The 18,196-nt window shown below is 44.8% G+C and overlaps 1 protein-coding gene across 1 annotated transcript; it reads right to left on the bottom strand.

Annotated features, from left to right (window-relative positions):
* Positions 1-1,151: 1,151 nt before the first annotated feature.
* Positions 1,152-17,682, bottom strand: LOC128298786 (uncharacterized). The gene is made up of 5 exons (XM_053034570.1): positions 16,882-17,682; positions 12,232-12,411; positions 11,148-11,659; positions 9,210-9,667; positions 1,152-9,132 (listed from the first exon to the last, which is right to left on the bottom strand). The coding sequence occupies exons 1-5, from the start codon at positions 16,922-16,924 to the stop codon at positions 6,096-6,098; spliced, it is 4,230 nt and encodes a 1,409-aa protein (XP_052890530.1). The 5' UTR covers positions 16,925-17,682; the 3' UTR covers positions 1,152-6,095.
* Positions 17,683-18,196: the final 514 nt, after the last annotated feature.

Raw genomic sequence — 18,196 nt, forward strand, 5'->3', positions numbered from 1 at the left:
GAGGCAGAAAACGCGCCAAAAATGACCAGTTTTTCAAGCTCCTGATACCAGGAGAGCATCCAACGCAGGAGGATGCTTTTTCCGTGTTTTTCGAGGCAGAAAACGCGCCAAAAATGACCAGTTTTTCAAGCTCCTGATACCAGGAGAGCATGCAACGCAGGAGGATGCTTTTTTCGTGTTTTTCGAGGCAGAAAACGCGCCAAAAATGACCAGTTTTTCAAGCTCCTGATACCAGGAGAGCATCCAACGCAGGAGGATGCTTTTTCCGTGTTTTACGAGGCAGAAAACGCGCCAAAAATGACCAGTTTTTCAAGCTCCTGATACCAGGAGAGCATCCAACGCAGGAGGATGCTTTTTCCGTGTTTTTCGAGGCAGAAAACGCGCCAAAAATGACCAGTTTTTCAAGCTCCTGATACCAGGAGAGCATCCAACGCAGGAGGATGCTTTTTCCGTGTTTTTCGAGGCAGAAAACTCTCCTTCTTCTTTTTTCATCTTCCATCCATCTTCCTTACACTAGCGATCGTTCTGACGGGTTTGATGGTATGCAATGCGATAGTGATGGGTAAAATCTATCGGAAATCTGAAAACAGTTGAGTGCGCGGCAACGGTAGAGTGGTTTTTCGCAGTTGACAAGCTGAGTTTGTCACTTGACAAATTTGTCAGCATTTTGTCAACTCTCGTGGCCCTGCCTATTGACAATGGTTCGGAGTTTGCAACCCATAATAACTCACCGGGTGTTTGGTCCCACCGAACAACACAACTTTACCATCAATTGGCAGAACAGCAAATAAAAGTAATACTGTGGTTTTAGTTTTCGTTTATTTGTAGATTTTTTTGTTGCATTTTATTCTTCTTATGTTGTCTGTTCGTTTTCTTTGTAATTTTCTCTCTCTCTCTCTCCTTCTCGCCTTCGCATTTTCGTTTCGTTTTGCAAATCGAATCTGATTACTCCCAGTAGCTTAATGCTACGGGGAAATTTCGTCCATCGTGTTTATCGAGTTCATCCTCAGTATGGCCGATCGTGAAACATTAAGCGCCACATTTGTACGCCACGGAATTATCTTGCCTTCGCTTGAGTTTTTATTTGTGTGTGTGTGTGTGTGTGTGTGTGTGTGTGTGTGTGTGTGTGTGTGTGTGTGTGTGTGTGTGTGTGTGTGTGTGTGTGTGTGTGTCTGTAATAATGTGTCCTTCGTTTGTGTAAAACGATGGTCTCTACTACTTTCAACATGATAGTATTAGAGGTTAAAGTGTTTAATAAAAAGAAAAACAAGCAAAACACAGTACCAGGTAAAAGGGAATTGTTGCAGCGCGCAAATTGGAAACTGTCTCAACAAATGGCCCACAAACCAACCATTTCACCTTCGCCGCACCTAACACACTTATAGTTCAGTCCAGAGTTCACTTAGTATTGGTATATATATATATGTGTATAAAAAGGAATCAAAACAGACAAAAACAGTATCTCTTAAAAATGGGGAAAAAAACATTGTTTTCGGGTAGTTTTTGCCCCATCTACTTCCTCATTCCACCGTGCGGGGGGTGGTGTGAAGGGGGTGGTGCATGGAGAAAAACTGTGTCACTGTTGGGCAACAAGCAAAGAAGGTTTAGCCGTAACTGGCGAGAGGAACACAAATTCCAATACATCGTGCTGTTGCACTTGCAGCAAACCCCTTTCTTTTCCTCTTACACTCCCTGGACATATTCATGTTCTTCTTCTTCTTTTCTCTTTAATAGCATAAGTAAATAGTGCTTTTGTTTGTTTTGTTGTATCTTTGTTTACTTGTTTTTTTTTTCATGTTTCTTTTTTGTATGTAGATTGATCACCTTTTTGTTTTTCGCATTTTTTTTATGTTTTTGTTTAGTTTTACTGGTGTATGTATGTAGAGGTGTGTATGTATTTATTTGTGAGTTTTGTTTCATAATTCATAAAAATATATAATTTTTTTCCTTTGCATTTGTTTTTAGTTTTTTTTCTTTGCTTTTTGTTGTTTTTGTTTTCTTTTTTGTTTTTCTGTTTTTTTTTTGTTATACCAATTTGTTACTTTCGTGTTTCGTGTTTGCTTATTACTTGGAGCAGGGAATCCTACCAAACGATTGCCCTTAATCGTTTATCAATGCATCTTACATTTTTCCAGTAACTGGTGTATTGTACCATTGTGAGTGTTTTCACTTCTTGTTTTTGGCCTTCCTGTATGTGAACCACCCATGAATATTAACGACATGGCATAAAACTCAATCTTACTTGCTTTTTCTTTTCTTTGAATTGCATTAAAACACAAATGCTTCCAATGTACATAAATTTGTCTCATCCTTTAAGAGCTCTTTCTTATTTACCCACCGGCTTTGTTTTTCTCACTCTTAACTGTTGAGCTCTTGATTTCACAGTGCTCATCTTTGCTTTTTTGTTTGGGTAACTCTGCCATATTTTTTCGTTGTTATCCAATAATCTTTTTTATTGGTTCGTTTTTTTATTCTTCCAAATGGTGTTGCTTTATGCTGCAGCGTAATTTGCTACCTTCGTTTCCAATGACACTAACGCATTTTTTGCACTAACGTTCCAAATAAGCTAGTTATAAACTTTGCTACGTATTATTTCGTATTACTCATTATGGTTCTACTACTTCTGATGCTTCAAATGATATTTTTGACGTGCGAAAGTAAAAGCGACTTAAGGTGAAGATGTTTTTGTCTCTTCTCTCTTTTGTTTGTTTGATGTTTTACGCGATCAAGCGTACATTTATGAAGAAGCCATTCTCATCTTTATACTTCTTGCCTCTGTTTGTGTTTGTGTATGTGTGTCTGTGTTATGTGTTCTGTTTGAATTTCTTAGTTCCTTTTTGTTAGACCAGTCTTTTTATATTATTTTGCAGGCCGTTCGCTTTCCTAAAGCAATGGCCGCCTTTTTGCTTCCTTTCTCATTTTACTATCGGTTTTGTTGAACGCAAACAAAACACGCTTACTAAACCGAAGCAAAACAAGCGAAGCAAATTGTGTTGTTAGCTTCCTCGCTCACTATACTAGATGTTTTTCTTTTATTATTATCATCGCGTGGGGGTCGGCCACACGACGGGTCTTGGAAGCACGCGTAGGGTAATTTCCATTTTCCGTTTGTTACACAAAGCACAATAGTTCTTACCCCACACCATAGCGTTCCACAAACTATAATGGCGACCGGCAAACGGTACACTGGGGGAGGATGGCGCTACGGACCAAAAACGATCGCTTTCCTCTTAATCGTCTTCATTTATTGCTTCTTATATTCACGTGTTTAACATCGCGCGATGTTACTTTTATAGTTTGAGTGTTTTTTTTTGTTTGTATGTTTTTGTTTGATCTGAGTTTAGATTCTAAATTTCATAGCATTCACACACCTGAGTGATCAAAGTATGAGGGGGAGAGGGGGGCTTTTGCAAGGTTGATCTTAATACTAAAAGCGCAGTTTTTGCGAAAGGAGAATGGAAAATGAAGGAAACAAAATAAGAGGATTAGCAAAAGTGTTAACTTAAAACGTATCGATTGCTAAGTGTTTGCTGGTGTGTGTGTGTGCAGGAACGGGGTTTTGTATGTTTTTTCAACAAAACAGTTCAAAGAGCAGTTGCGAAATGCAGGCTATTTGTTTTTAGGTTCATCAAGCTGGTAATGATAAATAGGAGTTTTTAGGTCGTTCCAAAGCTAATGCCTTTTAAAGCACATTCCGCTCATAGTTCTGTGACACGGTGAGAAACATGATAAACACTTAAAAATATTATTGAACTTGTTTTCTGTTGCCATCGTCATAGCATGGCATAACATTTCACAAGAAACAAAAGCGCCTCACTCAATGGCGCACAAGTACATTGGCGAGTGAGTGCGCCAACGTTAAACATGTAGTAACATTTCAGAACAACTCTGCACCTAACAACAACGTCAAGGTTTAGCACGTAAGATCATGATCGTTTGCTAATTATCGGCCAATGAAACGATCGTTAGGGGACGAGAAGTTTGTTACACCAAAGCATCTCACCACGCGGTAAGAGAGCTGACACGCCGGGAAAATAGTAAGTAGCCATCACAAACTACCATCCATCTCACAAAACGTCAGGGTCTCATCAAGCCAGGATTTTAACTAACCCTAATCCGGTCAGCGGGCACCCCAAGAACACGGGGAAGAAAATCTTTCGCAGCACACCAAAAACCGATTTCAAATTCAACAGTATTATTCCTCAAACTAATCAACGGATCACAGGGATTCGATTTGGGTGCTTTTTTCGCTCTCTACATGTTTGTAACAATGCACATTTGCAACATGACTTGAGATGTGAGTGGCTGGACTAAAAAAAAACTTTTTTCCCTTTGCGGATAGAAAATTATTGCACTGCACACACTGTACTCATACTGTTGTTCCTTCTGTTTGGCCACGTTCTCTTTCCTGTTTTCCTGTGCCTTAAAACTGCATAACACATTTGGCCTTATCTGTCTCGTACTGTAACTTTTTATCCTTTCGTGTACTTTTTCATCTTCACTGCTTCATCTTGAGGAACTTCTCTTACTCGATCTTTCTCGTTGTTATTCGTATTCGTACTTATGCTCGGTAAAGGTAGGTTCGTGGTTGTTTTGTGCCTTTTATCGACTGCTCTCATGACCGGTTATATGTAGTATAGTCGGTAAAGTAAGGCGACTAAAAAAGCCAATGTACGGGATACACTTACACAGGCCTGACCAATCAATTCGGCTCGAGCAGGCTAGTAGTAGATCACGGCCGATGATGGTTGTGACGCGAACAAATGTTTGTATATAGATGTTTTCTTTGTCTCAACTATCCTGCCTGGCTACCACATGTCACAGTATTGCTGCTCGACCATGGAAAATGCAATGGTAACAAAATAAAAAGAAAACAAAAATAATTCACAGAATTTTCCAACAGCTATGTGGACAGCCTTGACAGATATTCCCGAAACGAATACTATTCTCTTAAGTGATGTACATTTGAAAATGTAGTTTCGACAGCTTGGGTGTTGTGATTCGAGAAATCTAACATGTGTAACCACAAGTTCGTTAAGTTGAAGATCTCCTGTACAGTGAGGAAAATCTTGAAGTGTAGGTTTCACTTTACCAACCAATAGCTCTGTTTGTTTGTGTTCGTTTGTCCACCTTTTAATTGCCAACGTTAACCATCTACACTGGGTACGACTAGCTGTTCATTCCACAGGCGGATACAGTTGGTTTTGACATGGTTTATGCAACACTTAAAATCCTTCCCCGTCTAGCAAGCGCTTTCGAATATTATAAGCTACCTGTCTCACAAAACCTATGTCAACGAAACGTTTTTCTAAAAAACAAAAACAAAAAAAAAAGAAAAAAGTCCACATGCGTATGTATTTCAAACTTCTCGAATTTCAAAATAATTATCTCATTTCATTATCGTAGTACAGGCGCTAACGTTAGCGTTCGAGACATTGTAGTTCAAAGTACAAATTGGTTGAAAAGACACAGAATTTCTTGCAAATTGTAAAACATAAAAAAAAGATGGAATAGAAAACAAAATATATCAAATATTTAACATCAAAACAAATGTATCCATAATACAGGTAAAGAAGGTGACGAAATTCTTCCTGTTTACATTATTCTCCCGTTTGGCCTTGGTTGCAAAATAAATCGCTTAATCATGTCATATACACTTCATTCAACGCCGTCTAAACGAGCGCCTTTACACGGTCTCTATTCTTCAGGGTAAATAGTTACTTCTTACTAGCATCAATGATTTTACGTCTATCGTAACGATCCCCACCACTACCAGGCGGTTAAGCAAAAGGGGGGATGCCAAACAGGCGCATGATAGACGTATATAGTTGAACATTCTCAATAACAAGATCAAACCACATTCTTCGGAACTCCTCTAGAAAGATTTGTAGGAAGTTTCCAAAAAATGCTTAAAAACAAAGCATGCAGAAAATAATACTCTTCCCATGCATCAACTACAATACACCCCATGCAATTATGGTGCCAAACAAAATGGAAGCAAACTACCATTTTCTTCTAATTCCACCGTCATTATGGGGGTCATTCAAAAAAAAAGGATTATAAACGGGACGAAACTGTTGGCGGACATATTGCGCCTAACCACTCTGTGTGGTAATGGTAAGCGTTGGTGTCGCGCCGGCGACAACGACTGTGCCATTATGCGGATAGTACGTATAGTATCCTCCTGCATCATGCCGACCGGTGACAAACATCGAACACCCAGCGTCCTCATCGCCCTGCAGCAGTTGCTCCGGCGAAGACAGCGGTGATTCTTGCTCTTGCTGCTGACGAGTCTGGGAGCAAGCTGGAAACTCATCGCCCGAAGGTGGCATCATTGAGGACACTGCCAGTGACGGTGTTCTGCCACCTCTCATACCGATTGCGACTGGCAGACAGAGGCTGCGCGACTTAAGCGACAGGCGACGTTGCATTAGCAGGCTTTCGTTCGGCGGCGAAAGTCCAACCGGAAGCCCATCGGCCATCGTAAACTCAGCAATGATCCCGGGCCCACCGGTACCAAGGGCCGCCATCGTAGTGGTCGTTACATTACCATTCACGATGCTGTTACCACTGTGGCTGCTGGTGTTGCTGCTCGAGCTGCTGCTGTAAACAGCTTCGTCGATGTTATCGATCGCATCCCGTTGCTCCTCTTCTTTGCGGTGAGGTATCAGATGGTACGGTGGCTCTAATGTTGCCTCTTCGGCTTCGTCGGCCAGCTGGTACTGGTCGGCAGTGTATGCGCCTCCGCCGTTCAGGTTCAACCCCTCGAATCCACCGACCATCATCGACTGGTATCCGTTGTTGCGTGTTTCTCGCTTGAGAGCGCTCAGGATCGTAGTCGAGTTAGAATGATAAAGCTTATATCTATTCATAGTATTTATAGTTGGATCACAGTTAACATTACTCCTACTCTGCTGCTGCTGCTGCTGCTGCTGCTGCTGATGTTGTTGTTGCGGAACAGACGGACGCTGTATTGGTACTGTTGGATGCTGCTGCTGGCCAACGCTGCCCCGTCTTGCTCCTGTTCCTTTCGTACCAGCAGTCCCTCCGGCACCGTCAACCGTGTCGATCAGGCCATGCGAGGGACGCCGCATTCCACCGAAGGACGATGCTGAAGAATAGCGCTGATTTTGGTACTGCTGCTGCTGCTGCTGCTGATGATGATGGTGTTGTACCACCACCGCACGATATGGCAACGATTTATGCTGCTGCGGACCACCATGACCGTTAACGGTACCGTAATGATGGTTATTAGCGTAATTATAGTGTCCCATACCACCACCGGCACCGGTGCCATTCGAATAAAAATGGTTGCTAGAACCGTTGTTGTTCATTGCACCGTGGTGATGATGCTGGTGGTTCTGTTGCTGCTGCTGATGGTGGTACTGACTTTGATGGCTACTGTTGCCATTGTTCATCCGAACCGGATGATGACTACCGCCGCTTCCGCTACTACTAACGTTGCTAGTATTATTACTAATATTATTATTGGTTCCTCCACGATTGTACTGATGGTGATTAAAGTTAGTCGGATTGCTGCTGATTTTGCCGTTGCCGTAGTGTGACTGTGTTGCAGTCACCATTACGCTACCGCTGCTGTTTTTACCGTTGTTGTAGCGATAGTTTTCCACCTCATCTGAGGCCGCATCGCTGTACCGGTTAACGTACGGCGACGATGGTTGTGCACGCCAGGACGACGTTGAAGGCGAAGAACCATAATTAGCATGATGATTATAAGCATAGTGCTGCGACTGTCTTTGCTTTATCATGCTCGGCCGAATTTCCACACCGGCGTCAAATGATTCGCCATTACTGTTACCTCCTCTTGTGATGCGCCCATACCGTGCAGTGTTGTTGCCATTGTTGTTGTAATGGTTATGGTTGTTGTAATGGCTGCCACCACCATGCGACAAGGAGTGGTAATTATGATGGCCACCATTTTGCTGCCGGTAGGACGACGCTGCCGACGGATGCCAGTGGTGGTTGTTGTGATGATGGTGGTTGCTATAGTGCGCATTGTTGCTCTGGTGATGATGATGATGATGATGATGCTGCTGCTGCGGATGCGAATGATAGTGTCCACTGCGACCGCCCTTGTAGCTTGACCCGAAAGCTGGACCAGCATGTCTGTAATTGTGTGCCTGTTGACTGCGACTGTTGTACTCGTACGTGGACGGACTTTGTTGCTGCTGATCATTCGCATTAGCTCCACGGTACCGCCAGTTCGACTCGGGAGGAATGTCCCAACTTCCGCTGGCCTTCCTTGCAGCAGTACTGTCCTTTGTATGCACGACGCTACTATGCACCGGTGATGACAATGCGGACGTTGAGGGCGATACTCGGGTTTGTGGTAATATTGTCACCACCACCGCCTTCTCTGGCCGTCCCTCTCTATTGTCCACCGGCTTATCGCGCAACAAATCATCGCCGCCGTCGGAGGTTGTTTTCGGTGGATCGGAATTTTGCAATTCTTCGTCACTCGTCTCCTGCCGTAGCGACTGTTTCTCGCAGTGAACCGCGCTGGTACCGATGCTGCTTTCATCTTGCCCATTGGCGATGGTGCTGTTGTTGGTGGAACTGGTCTCACCATCAATGCCGGAAGACGTACTATTCACAACGATTTCGGTAGTCGCAACTCCAACATCGGCATTACCGGTTTGGTTCGCAACGTTCGCAATAGTGGCAACAGGTTCTACACCATTTGTTCCGGCTACGTTCTGGCATTCGATGGAAACGTTTTGGTAGCTATCTCTATTACCATCCTTATCCTTCTCTCGCTCTTCCATTTCTGCTACGTTCGTGATCATTTCCCACGTTACCTTCTCATCAAATGTTGCTTTTAATTTCTCATCTTCCTCACATACTCCTATTTGGGGTTGTTCCGTTCGCGGCATTGTCGGTTCGACATCGCTGTACTTTGCCGACTTTTTGGTCGTCTCGACCAGTGTGGGTTTCGTTTCGCCAGACATCACCAACGGAGCTCGCTCCACACCTCCATTGTACGACGGTTGATAGATGTTGGGGCGTTCCTTCGTCATGTAGTCATAGCGCATGGAAAAGTGTTGCATTATAACCCGTTTGACAGCCATGGCCGATTCAGCAAAATGGGACAACTCAAGCGCAGATTGGTTCCTGCCAGATCCGGAGGAGAATCGTGATTGTTAGTAATTGTGGGTGAAAGACAAGCCGTACTCAATTCAATCTCTTACCTTCGAATTACACCTGGCGTTTTCAGGACCCGGCAACGCTGCTTCTCCTTATTCGCCTTCGTATTTATACCACTGACCGAACACTCCGTATCATCGCTGATACGAATCCACGGGTGGTTCAGTACGGCCGTGGCACTTAAACGCTTCGGCGCTTCCTTCACCAGCAGTCCCCGGATCAGATCCTTCGCCTCCTCGCTCACATCCTGCCATTCGCCATCGGGGAAGCAGTACCGTCCCTCCTGAATCGATTCAAACAGCAACTCCTGACAGGTGCGACAGTTTTCACCCCTGTTCCAACCGCAATCCTGCTCACAGTTGCCCGAAAAGGGCGGATAGCCGCACAGCAGTATGTACGCGATCACGCCGAGCGACCACAGATCACAACGTTTGTCGTAGTAGTTCGACTCACCGACGAACAGATCGACAACTTCCGGGGCCATAAATTCGGCACTACCGACCTGAAAAGGAGGATGCAAAAGATAGAATATTATTCATGATGATTTATGTACAAATTTACTACACTATCAAAAAATTGGCAGGCAGAACAGTAAAAGACGACTTCACAAACTTCCTTTTCATTTTCTCTCGACCGATCAAGAGTTCATTTCTCTTTGGATCCTGCAAAAAGAAAACGCCTCTTTACTATTAAAATGATCGCTCCTCCTTATCAACTTCCACCAACCCTTATCGATAGAAGACGAGAGGTCAACGTGGTAAGCGGAATGTAAATACTTCGCACACCTAATGAAGGCTTGAGATAAACCTTAAATAAACAACCACTTCACACTCTTTTCTCTCTTCACCACTTTTTCATTATAACTTCCATACCAAGTATAGCAATGTCTCCAAAATCGGCAACTTATATTTGAGCAGCAGCATCATCGAGGTGAACAGGGAGCCTCTACCACACAACAATTGTTAGCTCGAAAGACAAACATGTTTACGCTATTATTTATCTACCGATCTACGGCAACCTCTTTAGCGTAGACTTATATTTTATCCTCACTAACATCTGTTCTGGAGGTGATTTTCGTCGTTGCTCTTCTGTATTACTCCATACAGTCACATACAAATGTGATTATTTTTTCAACCGTTTATTGTAACCAATTAATTTGCGCAACCTGATCCGACATTTATATAAATTGGAATTACTCTATGTCGATCAAGACGTCCGAAGAAATATGAACATGGTGTACAAAAATAAGCAACGTTACTCAGGTTCCGCTCCCAAAAGAAACAATCTGATTAATTAGCAAACAGGTTTTGGATTAAATCATTGATTTCTTCAAAATTTAAAGTGTTCCTTTCACACGTCTTTAAAGGGATTGGTTTGTGTGTCACTGCCATACACTTACCAATTATCGCCCCGTGCTTATCGCAGCGAGACGGCAATTGCAAACGGTTTGATATTCAAATCAACAACAACACAATAGCAGTAGCACATAAATGGGCCATGTCTTTTATCTCTTCACCATCGCAGTCTTAAATGCAACACACGCACGCGCCCACGATAGCAACTTGGTGTCCAAATTAATTTACTGAACAAACATAGATTGCAAACCAAGAAGCAAAACATGAAATAAAATGACCAAAAGGCTCTGCCCAACAGAACTGGTGTTGGTGGTAGAAACCAAAGCGGGAGCGGGTTTATGGTACGATTGTTGACCCATAAAATCAAAATAGAGACATACAAAAATATAATAACAAAAGGTAGCTTTAGTCATCTCTTATCACATACGAGCCGAGGAGCGGAACCGATGGTGTATGGGTACAACGATCAAGGCTGATAATAGGAGAGAGCATTGAGGGATGTGGCAAAAGCTGAAGAAGGAGAAGAAAACGAACACTTCCCGACCGATAAGTGAATATGAAAACAACAACAAGCGTATGTGCTGTTTCCCGTCCGCTTCTCTAATGTATTCCCGTAGTTCATCTTACCGGCGTTAAAAGCTGCGGCGTGGCATTCGGCGACGAGATGTTGGTGGTAAACTTAATCCCGGAGCCGAGATCGAAATCGCAGATCTTGATCGGGCAGAGCTTGTCGGGATAGATGCACAGAATGTTTTCCGGCTTCAGGTCCCGGTGGGCGATGCCCTTCTTGTGCAGAAAATCCAACCCGGACGCGATCTGCTTGATGATCTGGGCCGCATCGTACTCGGAGAAGCACACATTCTCCTGGATGCGCGTTAGCAGTGGCCCGCCGTTAATCTTCTCGAACACTAGATAAAACTTTTCGTCATCTTCGAAAAATTCTAACAGCTGCAAGATATTCGGATGCCCCTGGCAGTGGTGAAACGTTTCCACCTCGCGGAAGACGCGACCGCGCGCATGTCCCGGTATTTTGTCGATGATCTTCACCGCGTACTCCAGCTCGGTGTAGATGTTGATGCACGTCTGGACCGACGCGTACGCACCCTCGCCCAGCACTTCACCGGTCAGCTTGTACAGCTCTGCGGGAAGACAAGATGGAAAAATCGATTGTTAGTTAGCCGATCCGATATTGCGTTTGGCGTTAGAATTGCCCATACTGTTTGTATGTTATCACTATCCATTTCTAAGATACTATTACTATTGTTCGCATTGTTTGCGGATCGCCAATCGGAAGGTCTCGTTCGTCGGCATCTATCGCGCAAGTGGGATGATAGAGATGCACGCAAGCAAAAGGAATCCAATCAACCTGGCTGGCCGTGAGGGGTGGTTGGCCGGTTAGTAGGGCAATGCGTGTTAGACGAACATACTACAACAAACGGCACACGCACGATAGTACGACTACCCTCTCTCCTCTCTGCCGCCATCGTTGCGAAAGAATTCTTCTCGATTGGAGCGGCGCTAAAGGTGGTGCGATTTACGGCAAATCCACTCTTAAACGATGCACCCCAATACGCGGGCAAGCGTTTAGCAGTAATCGGTGCATCGGTGTGCTAGGTGTCAGTGCGAGGGCATAAAGCTATACCGGGGGGGGGGGCGGTCAGTACGCGAGGGTGCGATAGAATACCCGCGAACAAACGATGGCTTCGCTTACCTTGAAAACATGACGACTGCATCGACGAACTGGTGCGTTTCTTTCGGCGCCGCTTGCGCTTCATCTCCTCCTTGTGCCGGTTGAAGTCGGCCTGCCGTTCGGCTTCGGACAGCACGCGTGCCTCGTTGCCCGATACCTCCTCACTGCTGTAGCGCGCGACATCGGGTTTGCGCGTTGGATCTGTGAGCAAAATGCAGCAAAACGACGATAGGAGATTAATAATTGTGCACTATTTATCACTAATCCATTACTGCTCAGTGACGATGGGACGCAATGTTAGACGCATCGCTATAATAAGCACATCAAATAGTGTAACGATCAAGTGTTGCTGGGTAAGATCATTGCACCTCGGCCAACCATGAATCATTGTTCCGTACGCCTTTCTCGAGGATCACTCCGACTAGAGGCAAATAGAGCCATACTTATTCACTGGTGCAATGTCGATATTTACTGTACTCGAGTTGTTATTGTGCAGCTCATTTTTACTGATCGATCGCAGTCAGCAATTTTCACATATGGCTGTTGTCCACATTGTTTTAAATTTAATTATTCAGTCTAGCATTAGTCTGTCTGTCCTTGGTGAAGTCATATTAGCGGTGTGCATACTCTGAATAAGAATATCACAGTAAGTCAAATCTGATACATGAGTAGGTAGACTCGAAGCTCCACAAAGCGTTATTATAACTAAATTTGGGGATTTAACTCCCTCACAGATATTTAGTGTGATTTATCCTTATTTTGCCGGTTGTCGGTGTTGTTTAGGAACATCTGCATTAAAAAGCAGTCTCAGTTTACAGATTAAGCGTATAAAATCAGTCATAAAATATTCGAGAGACATTATACAAAAATGCCATCTCCACTCGACGGACATATTAATCCCAATAATAGCCAAAGCAATGTCCAAGAAGAAGGCACCCCAACAATAATGTAACCGACAAATGCAACACACATTCACTTACGGCGGAAGTTTCTTTTTTCCGGATTTGATTACTCATAAGACCATCGCAATAGGGTGATGAAACACATGGGCAAACAAACATCACGTGGATTACAGACGGATGATTATGAGGAAATTTCTTCCCGACCAGGATTGTCCATCGGCGGCAAAGAAAGTTGCCACTTCCGTTGCGTTCTCTGTTGTTTTCGCCTATTCCACCTTGACAACCGCACCATCGAACTTGCCAGGCTAGGTGGGATCCTTTGGCACGCCGGTGTACGATCAACAAGGAAGATATATCGGTCGAGTTATTTATGCACCGTCGTGTCTCTCGTCTCTTGGTGCGCTGTTGCTTGATGTTGTGCGCACCGCGACAGCAACAACAAAAACGTGCTACAAATATATTTGGCCACATCAACACAGAACACCCCATACGCCACCCCTCCCTCTGTCGGACCAGTTCCTTACAAATTTTATCTTGCACTCCACCACCCAGGAGCGGTTGATCTCAGATATGTGAGACGTCATTTCTGTGATCGTCGGTGTTGTGTTTTTTTGTTTCGTTTTGGTTTATTGTTTTCTTCATTAATGTTTTCCTTCGCACCGGTTGAATTATTTTCCACCCTGTTATCTTTAACCGGTGTGGTGAATGCGATTCGGGGCCCGCGATGAGCAACAACCCCACGGCGTTGTCGAAGGTCGTTGTTACGCTTGGTCGTCTTTTTTCGATTGCGACCAACTCACGTAAAAGTACACAACGTGTTTTTCGGTTTGGAAGAAGTTGTTGCGACGATGATTCGGCGGCTGTCTTCTGCGATACGTCGGTAAATGAACAGAACACTTTGTTCATAAAAAAGAAAGAACCATTTTGGAGAATGTGCTACGGAATCTTCCGTGATCGAATGGATCTTGGGTTGGTAAAAACACATGAACAATTCGCATACAATACTTTCGTTTTATAAACATCCGAAGGAGACAAACAGATTGGGTTCTCCTTTTTTTGTTGGCCACTCCGTAAAAAGTTACTCTTACTTTCATAATAAATGTTAGCAATTCTTTGCAAGTTTCAATAACCAAACATCCTCCTTGGTTGATTGAACGGGAAAATTGGGACAGTACAAAGGTGCATAGGTGGCAAACGATTGACAATTCGTACCGAAAAACAACAAACATTGGTGCCGGAAGTACAGGGTGACTGGCGTGCAGTCGCCAGTCGAAGCAGGCGCAGGCAAACAGCAACGAGAGTGGCACCCTGTTGGTGTTGTTGTTATTGTGAAGTTTTTGGGGTGGGGAGAGGGATGGTTTGCATGAGGGGCGTAAAAATCAACCATCCGTCACTGATGAATTCGAACGGGGTTCGGAACCATCCCCATAAACCGAACATGAGTGTGGTCAACGAATGCCCTGCCTATCAATACCCGGCATGTGCTTCAATTCGGCAAGCAAACGAGATACGCAAAAGAATGACATTCAACTCCGGCCAGCTTACAGACTGAGGGGAGGGGTGTGCGTATGCCCGGGAGGTGCACGGGAATGACGTCTACCTGTGGGGGAGACCGACAAAGAAAGCGGAGGTGGAAATAATCTGACTAGCAAGTTATTTCCTACGTGGGATCATACCAACGTTACTGGATCGCGAGAAGAAAGAAGATCGAGCGAAAAATAACATTCAATTATTAAGGCATCGTGCGGCAGTTCTTGCGGCCGCCGCCATTTGACCGCTCACAAACGGGAGGAATGGAAAACATCGTGGCAAAAACCTATTGCGTGTTAAATTTGGCGATTCGACGACGATGATGATGATGACGGTGATGATGTTTCGAACAGGTCACACACCATCTCATGCCGCACTAACACGGCCACCACCGATCCGGGTGGTGTGTTCTCGCCCGTTACGCGACACGCTGGTATGCGTGTATGCACGGCGCACCGAACGTCGAACCGTGTCGCTCGGAGTGTGCTGTGTGTGTTTGCGTGTTTTGTGTTTGTAAACTCGCACAACTCCCAGCCGTTCCACATGTAACACCTTTCAACGGATCGAACCATATCTACCCTTCTTCCTTCCTCCACTTCCATTCCCTTCAAACCTTTTTCCTCATAACAAAAAAACACTCTACGATGGATGAGGTGAAGGGCTGCCAGTGCTACGTGAGCGCAGCTGCATTTTCACTGTGTGCGTACTCTACGATCGTACATACACAGTCAGTACGACAACGGTCTGTTGACGTTGGCTACGCACCCGTATCATTCACACTAGCAAGCGATGGCAGATGTTGCGATTGTGTATATGTACACAAACACACACCACTGCACTGACAGAGAAGAGTTAGTGACCAAAGATGCGTAAAGCGAAGGAAATGGTGAACGGAACAAGAGTGTTGAAGAGGGTGTGTGTGTGCGAGCGAAACAGAGATGGAACGAACGCACTAGCAAGGGTGTGTGCAAAAAGGACGGAGAGAGAAAAACAGGCCACACACCAAATAAATAAAAAAAGTGCATACGTGCGCACCGAAACGCAATTCTAGCCAACGGTTTGGGATCTTTTTTCCCTGCGCCCTCTTCGAAAGGGAAAAATGTGGTCCCTTTTTCCGATGCTGTTGATCCTTCGGTGTTCGGTGAATTGGTTCAGAAAATGTACGGCTCAGAAATCTTGTCGGGGCGATGATGTGTATGCACAACAAACACCATCTTTCAGCGACACAGCCTCCTGTGCGAGCTGTGAACTATTTCCGAGCCGATGATAAATGAAAACGATTTGCTCTTTCTCCAACAAGCCTTTCCAAAAGTTGGAAAATTGATGCTATTCTTTATCAATTAAACTCTAAAAATACTATCTTCGTAACTCGTCTCTTTCTTATCTTTTCTTCGCTAATCAATTGGTCCAAACAAACATCAGTAGCTCTTTCTATGACTTCGTACTGCAAGCAAGTACCTTCAATCCCTTCTGTTCTGCAACAAGTAGCTCTGTTTAAAAACAATTGTCATACCATCGGAGGAAATGAAGGTGCACAATGTTTACTGTTGATTTTTACTAAGAAAATTGAAAGTTCTTGATTTCCTTCCTCTCGTAGGATTGTATTATGTTATTATGTGTTCATTTGGTTACATTTGGCATGTGTACAGCCAGGTCCTTCTACCCCACAGAGTTCGGGGCGAGCCTGGCAGCAAGAGGATGGGCAAACGATGGAAATATATTCCAGAATGTCGTTCGAAAGTCGAATACAAATCAAGTGGCCAACTGGGACCTGCTTGTCGCGGCGCTGCGCCGTATAAAAAACATGTTCTTTCCGCTCTACAGCGCGACGAGCATGCACCGGTGTATGTGTGCACAACGGCAACGCACACTTTGATGTACAGCTCGTCTTTCTTCCCTATTGTGATCTGTGTCTGTGATCTCCCTGACTCTCACGCTGTTTCGCTTTCCATCTATGTATGCAGCAGCCCTACCGTTGAACTACCAGAAGTCAACGTCTAAACAAGCTCCCCATTTATACATCGGACGGATGTACAGTGTCCTTGCTCCTTTGGACACTCTGTTTTCATCCTTGCCGGGGCGATGGGTTCCGTGTTGTCTTGCCAGAACCGAAAAATGCCGGTAGCACCCGCGTACTGCGCAACATCGTGTTTTTGCTCATCACCATCGGACCAGAAGGTGGAGCACATTCTGCGAGTCACGTAGACCTGAAAGAATTAAAAAAAAAACACATACTCACCGGAATTCACGTCACAACTCTCCTCCATAATGCGTTCAACCATGGTGCTTCGCCTGGTCCGGTTGCTTTACCGTACCGGAAGTCGTCGAAAACACTCCCCGCTGGTTTGGCCAAATCTACGACGTAGGTGTGCAGATCACCTGCTGCCGGGACGTTATAGACGGCGTGCGCTCCACTATACCACACACTGATGCCACCTCGGAACCGTCGATGCGAACCGACGATGGTCGAGGCAGAGGTGGGTTTTGCTGGGGAGGCCGTTCCCCGGTCGATGTGATCGAGATCACCAATCGTCGCTGGTACAGCGTAAATAGCCAACTTTATCAACGCACGTACGCACACACATGTGCGCGGTCAGTGTATTTCAGATGATGGCGCCGCTGGATGGCAAAGGCTCGCTGGCTACGACGTGATACCGTACACCACAATCAACCGTGAGAAAAAAAAACGGTTGGGCTCTTCGACGGACGGTGAATGACGGGGTTTGGTTCGATCGTCTGCTCCTTCCACCTGCAAAACACGCTTGCGGTGGGTGGGTGGGAGAATAGCAAGATATCCACCGGTTCGGAATACGCACAAACACACACGCACGCACGCACGCACAAACACGCTATCCCGCAATAAGCAAAAAGAAACCGCTGCGCAGAGGTCGACTGGCGAATTTTTCACAACCCCCCAAAATCGGGATGAATACCGTCGCTCAGGAGTACGATGATGAAAATGGTGTTTCAAATAAACGCTGTACAGCGGACACACAGGCCGATTTTGCTTTCCTCTGACTAGCTAGCTACCCATCACGATCCATCACTTACAAAAGCAAAACCAAAACAAAGCAGGGCGGCCGAGTCTCCGCAGCGAGGAAACGTCCTCGTCAGGCGTTCGTTTGACAGCTGCGGTGGCCAAACGCACAACCGTCTCGCCAGGTAGGCATCGCTGGGCAAATTTTGATCTCACTTTATGAGTGGAACCGTTTCTCATCCAATCAAAATCTCATCAAGGTCATGCTTTGTAATGATTTTATATTCTTTAATACTGTTCAATACATCATCTGATTTTAATGAGATTCAATCATGAATTTGTGAGTTTAAATTCCAATCATTCTGACACATCTCCCATGGTGAATTTTCCCTGGTCAGTGATCTATACAAGTCGATCACAAATTTCGGAACAATTCTCATCATGATTGAGAGCTGTGAGATTACATTTTCATGCTTCTCACTAAGCAAGGGTCACCTCACTCATGCATGTTGTTTGGAAGCGTACAAAGCAATCTAAAATTTACAATTATTTCAAAGCTACTTTCTCGAGTTTATTG

This window comes from Anopheles moucheti, chromosome 2 (assembly GCF_943734755.1).
Source record: "Anopheles moucheti chromosome 2, idAnoMoucSN_F20_07, whole genome shotgun sequence".
Lineage (NCBI taxonomy): Eukaryota > Metazoa > Arthropoda > Insecta > Diptera > Culicidae > Anopheles > Anopheles moucheti.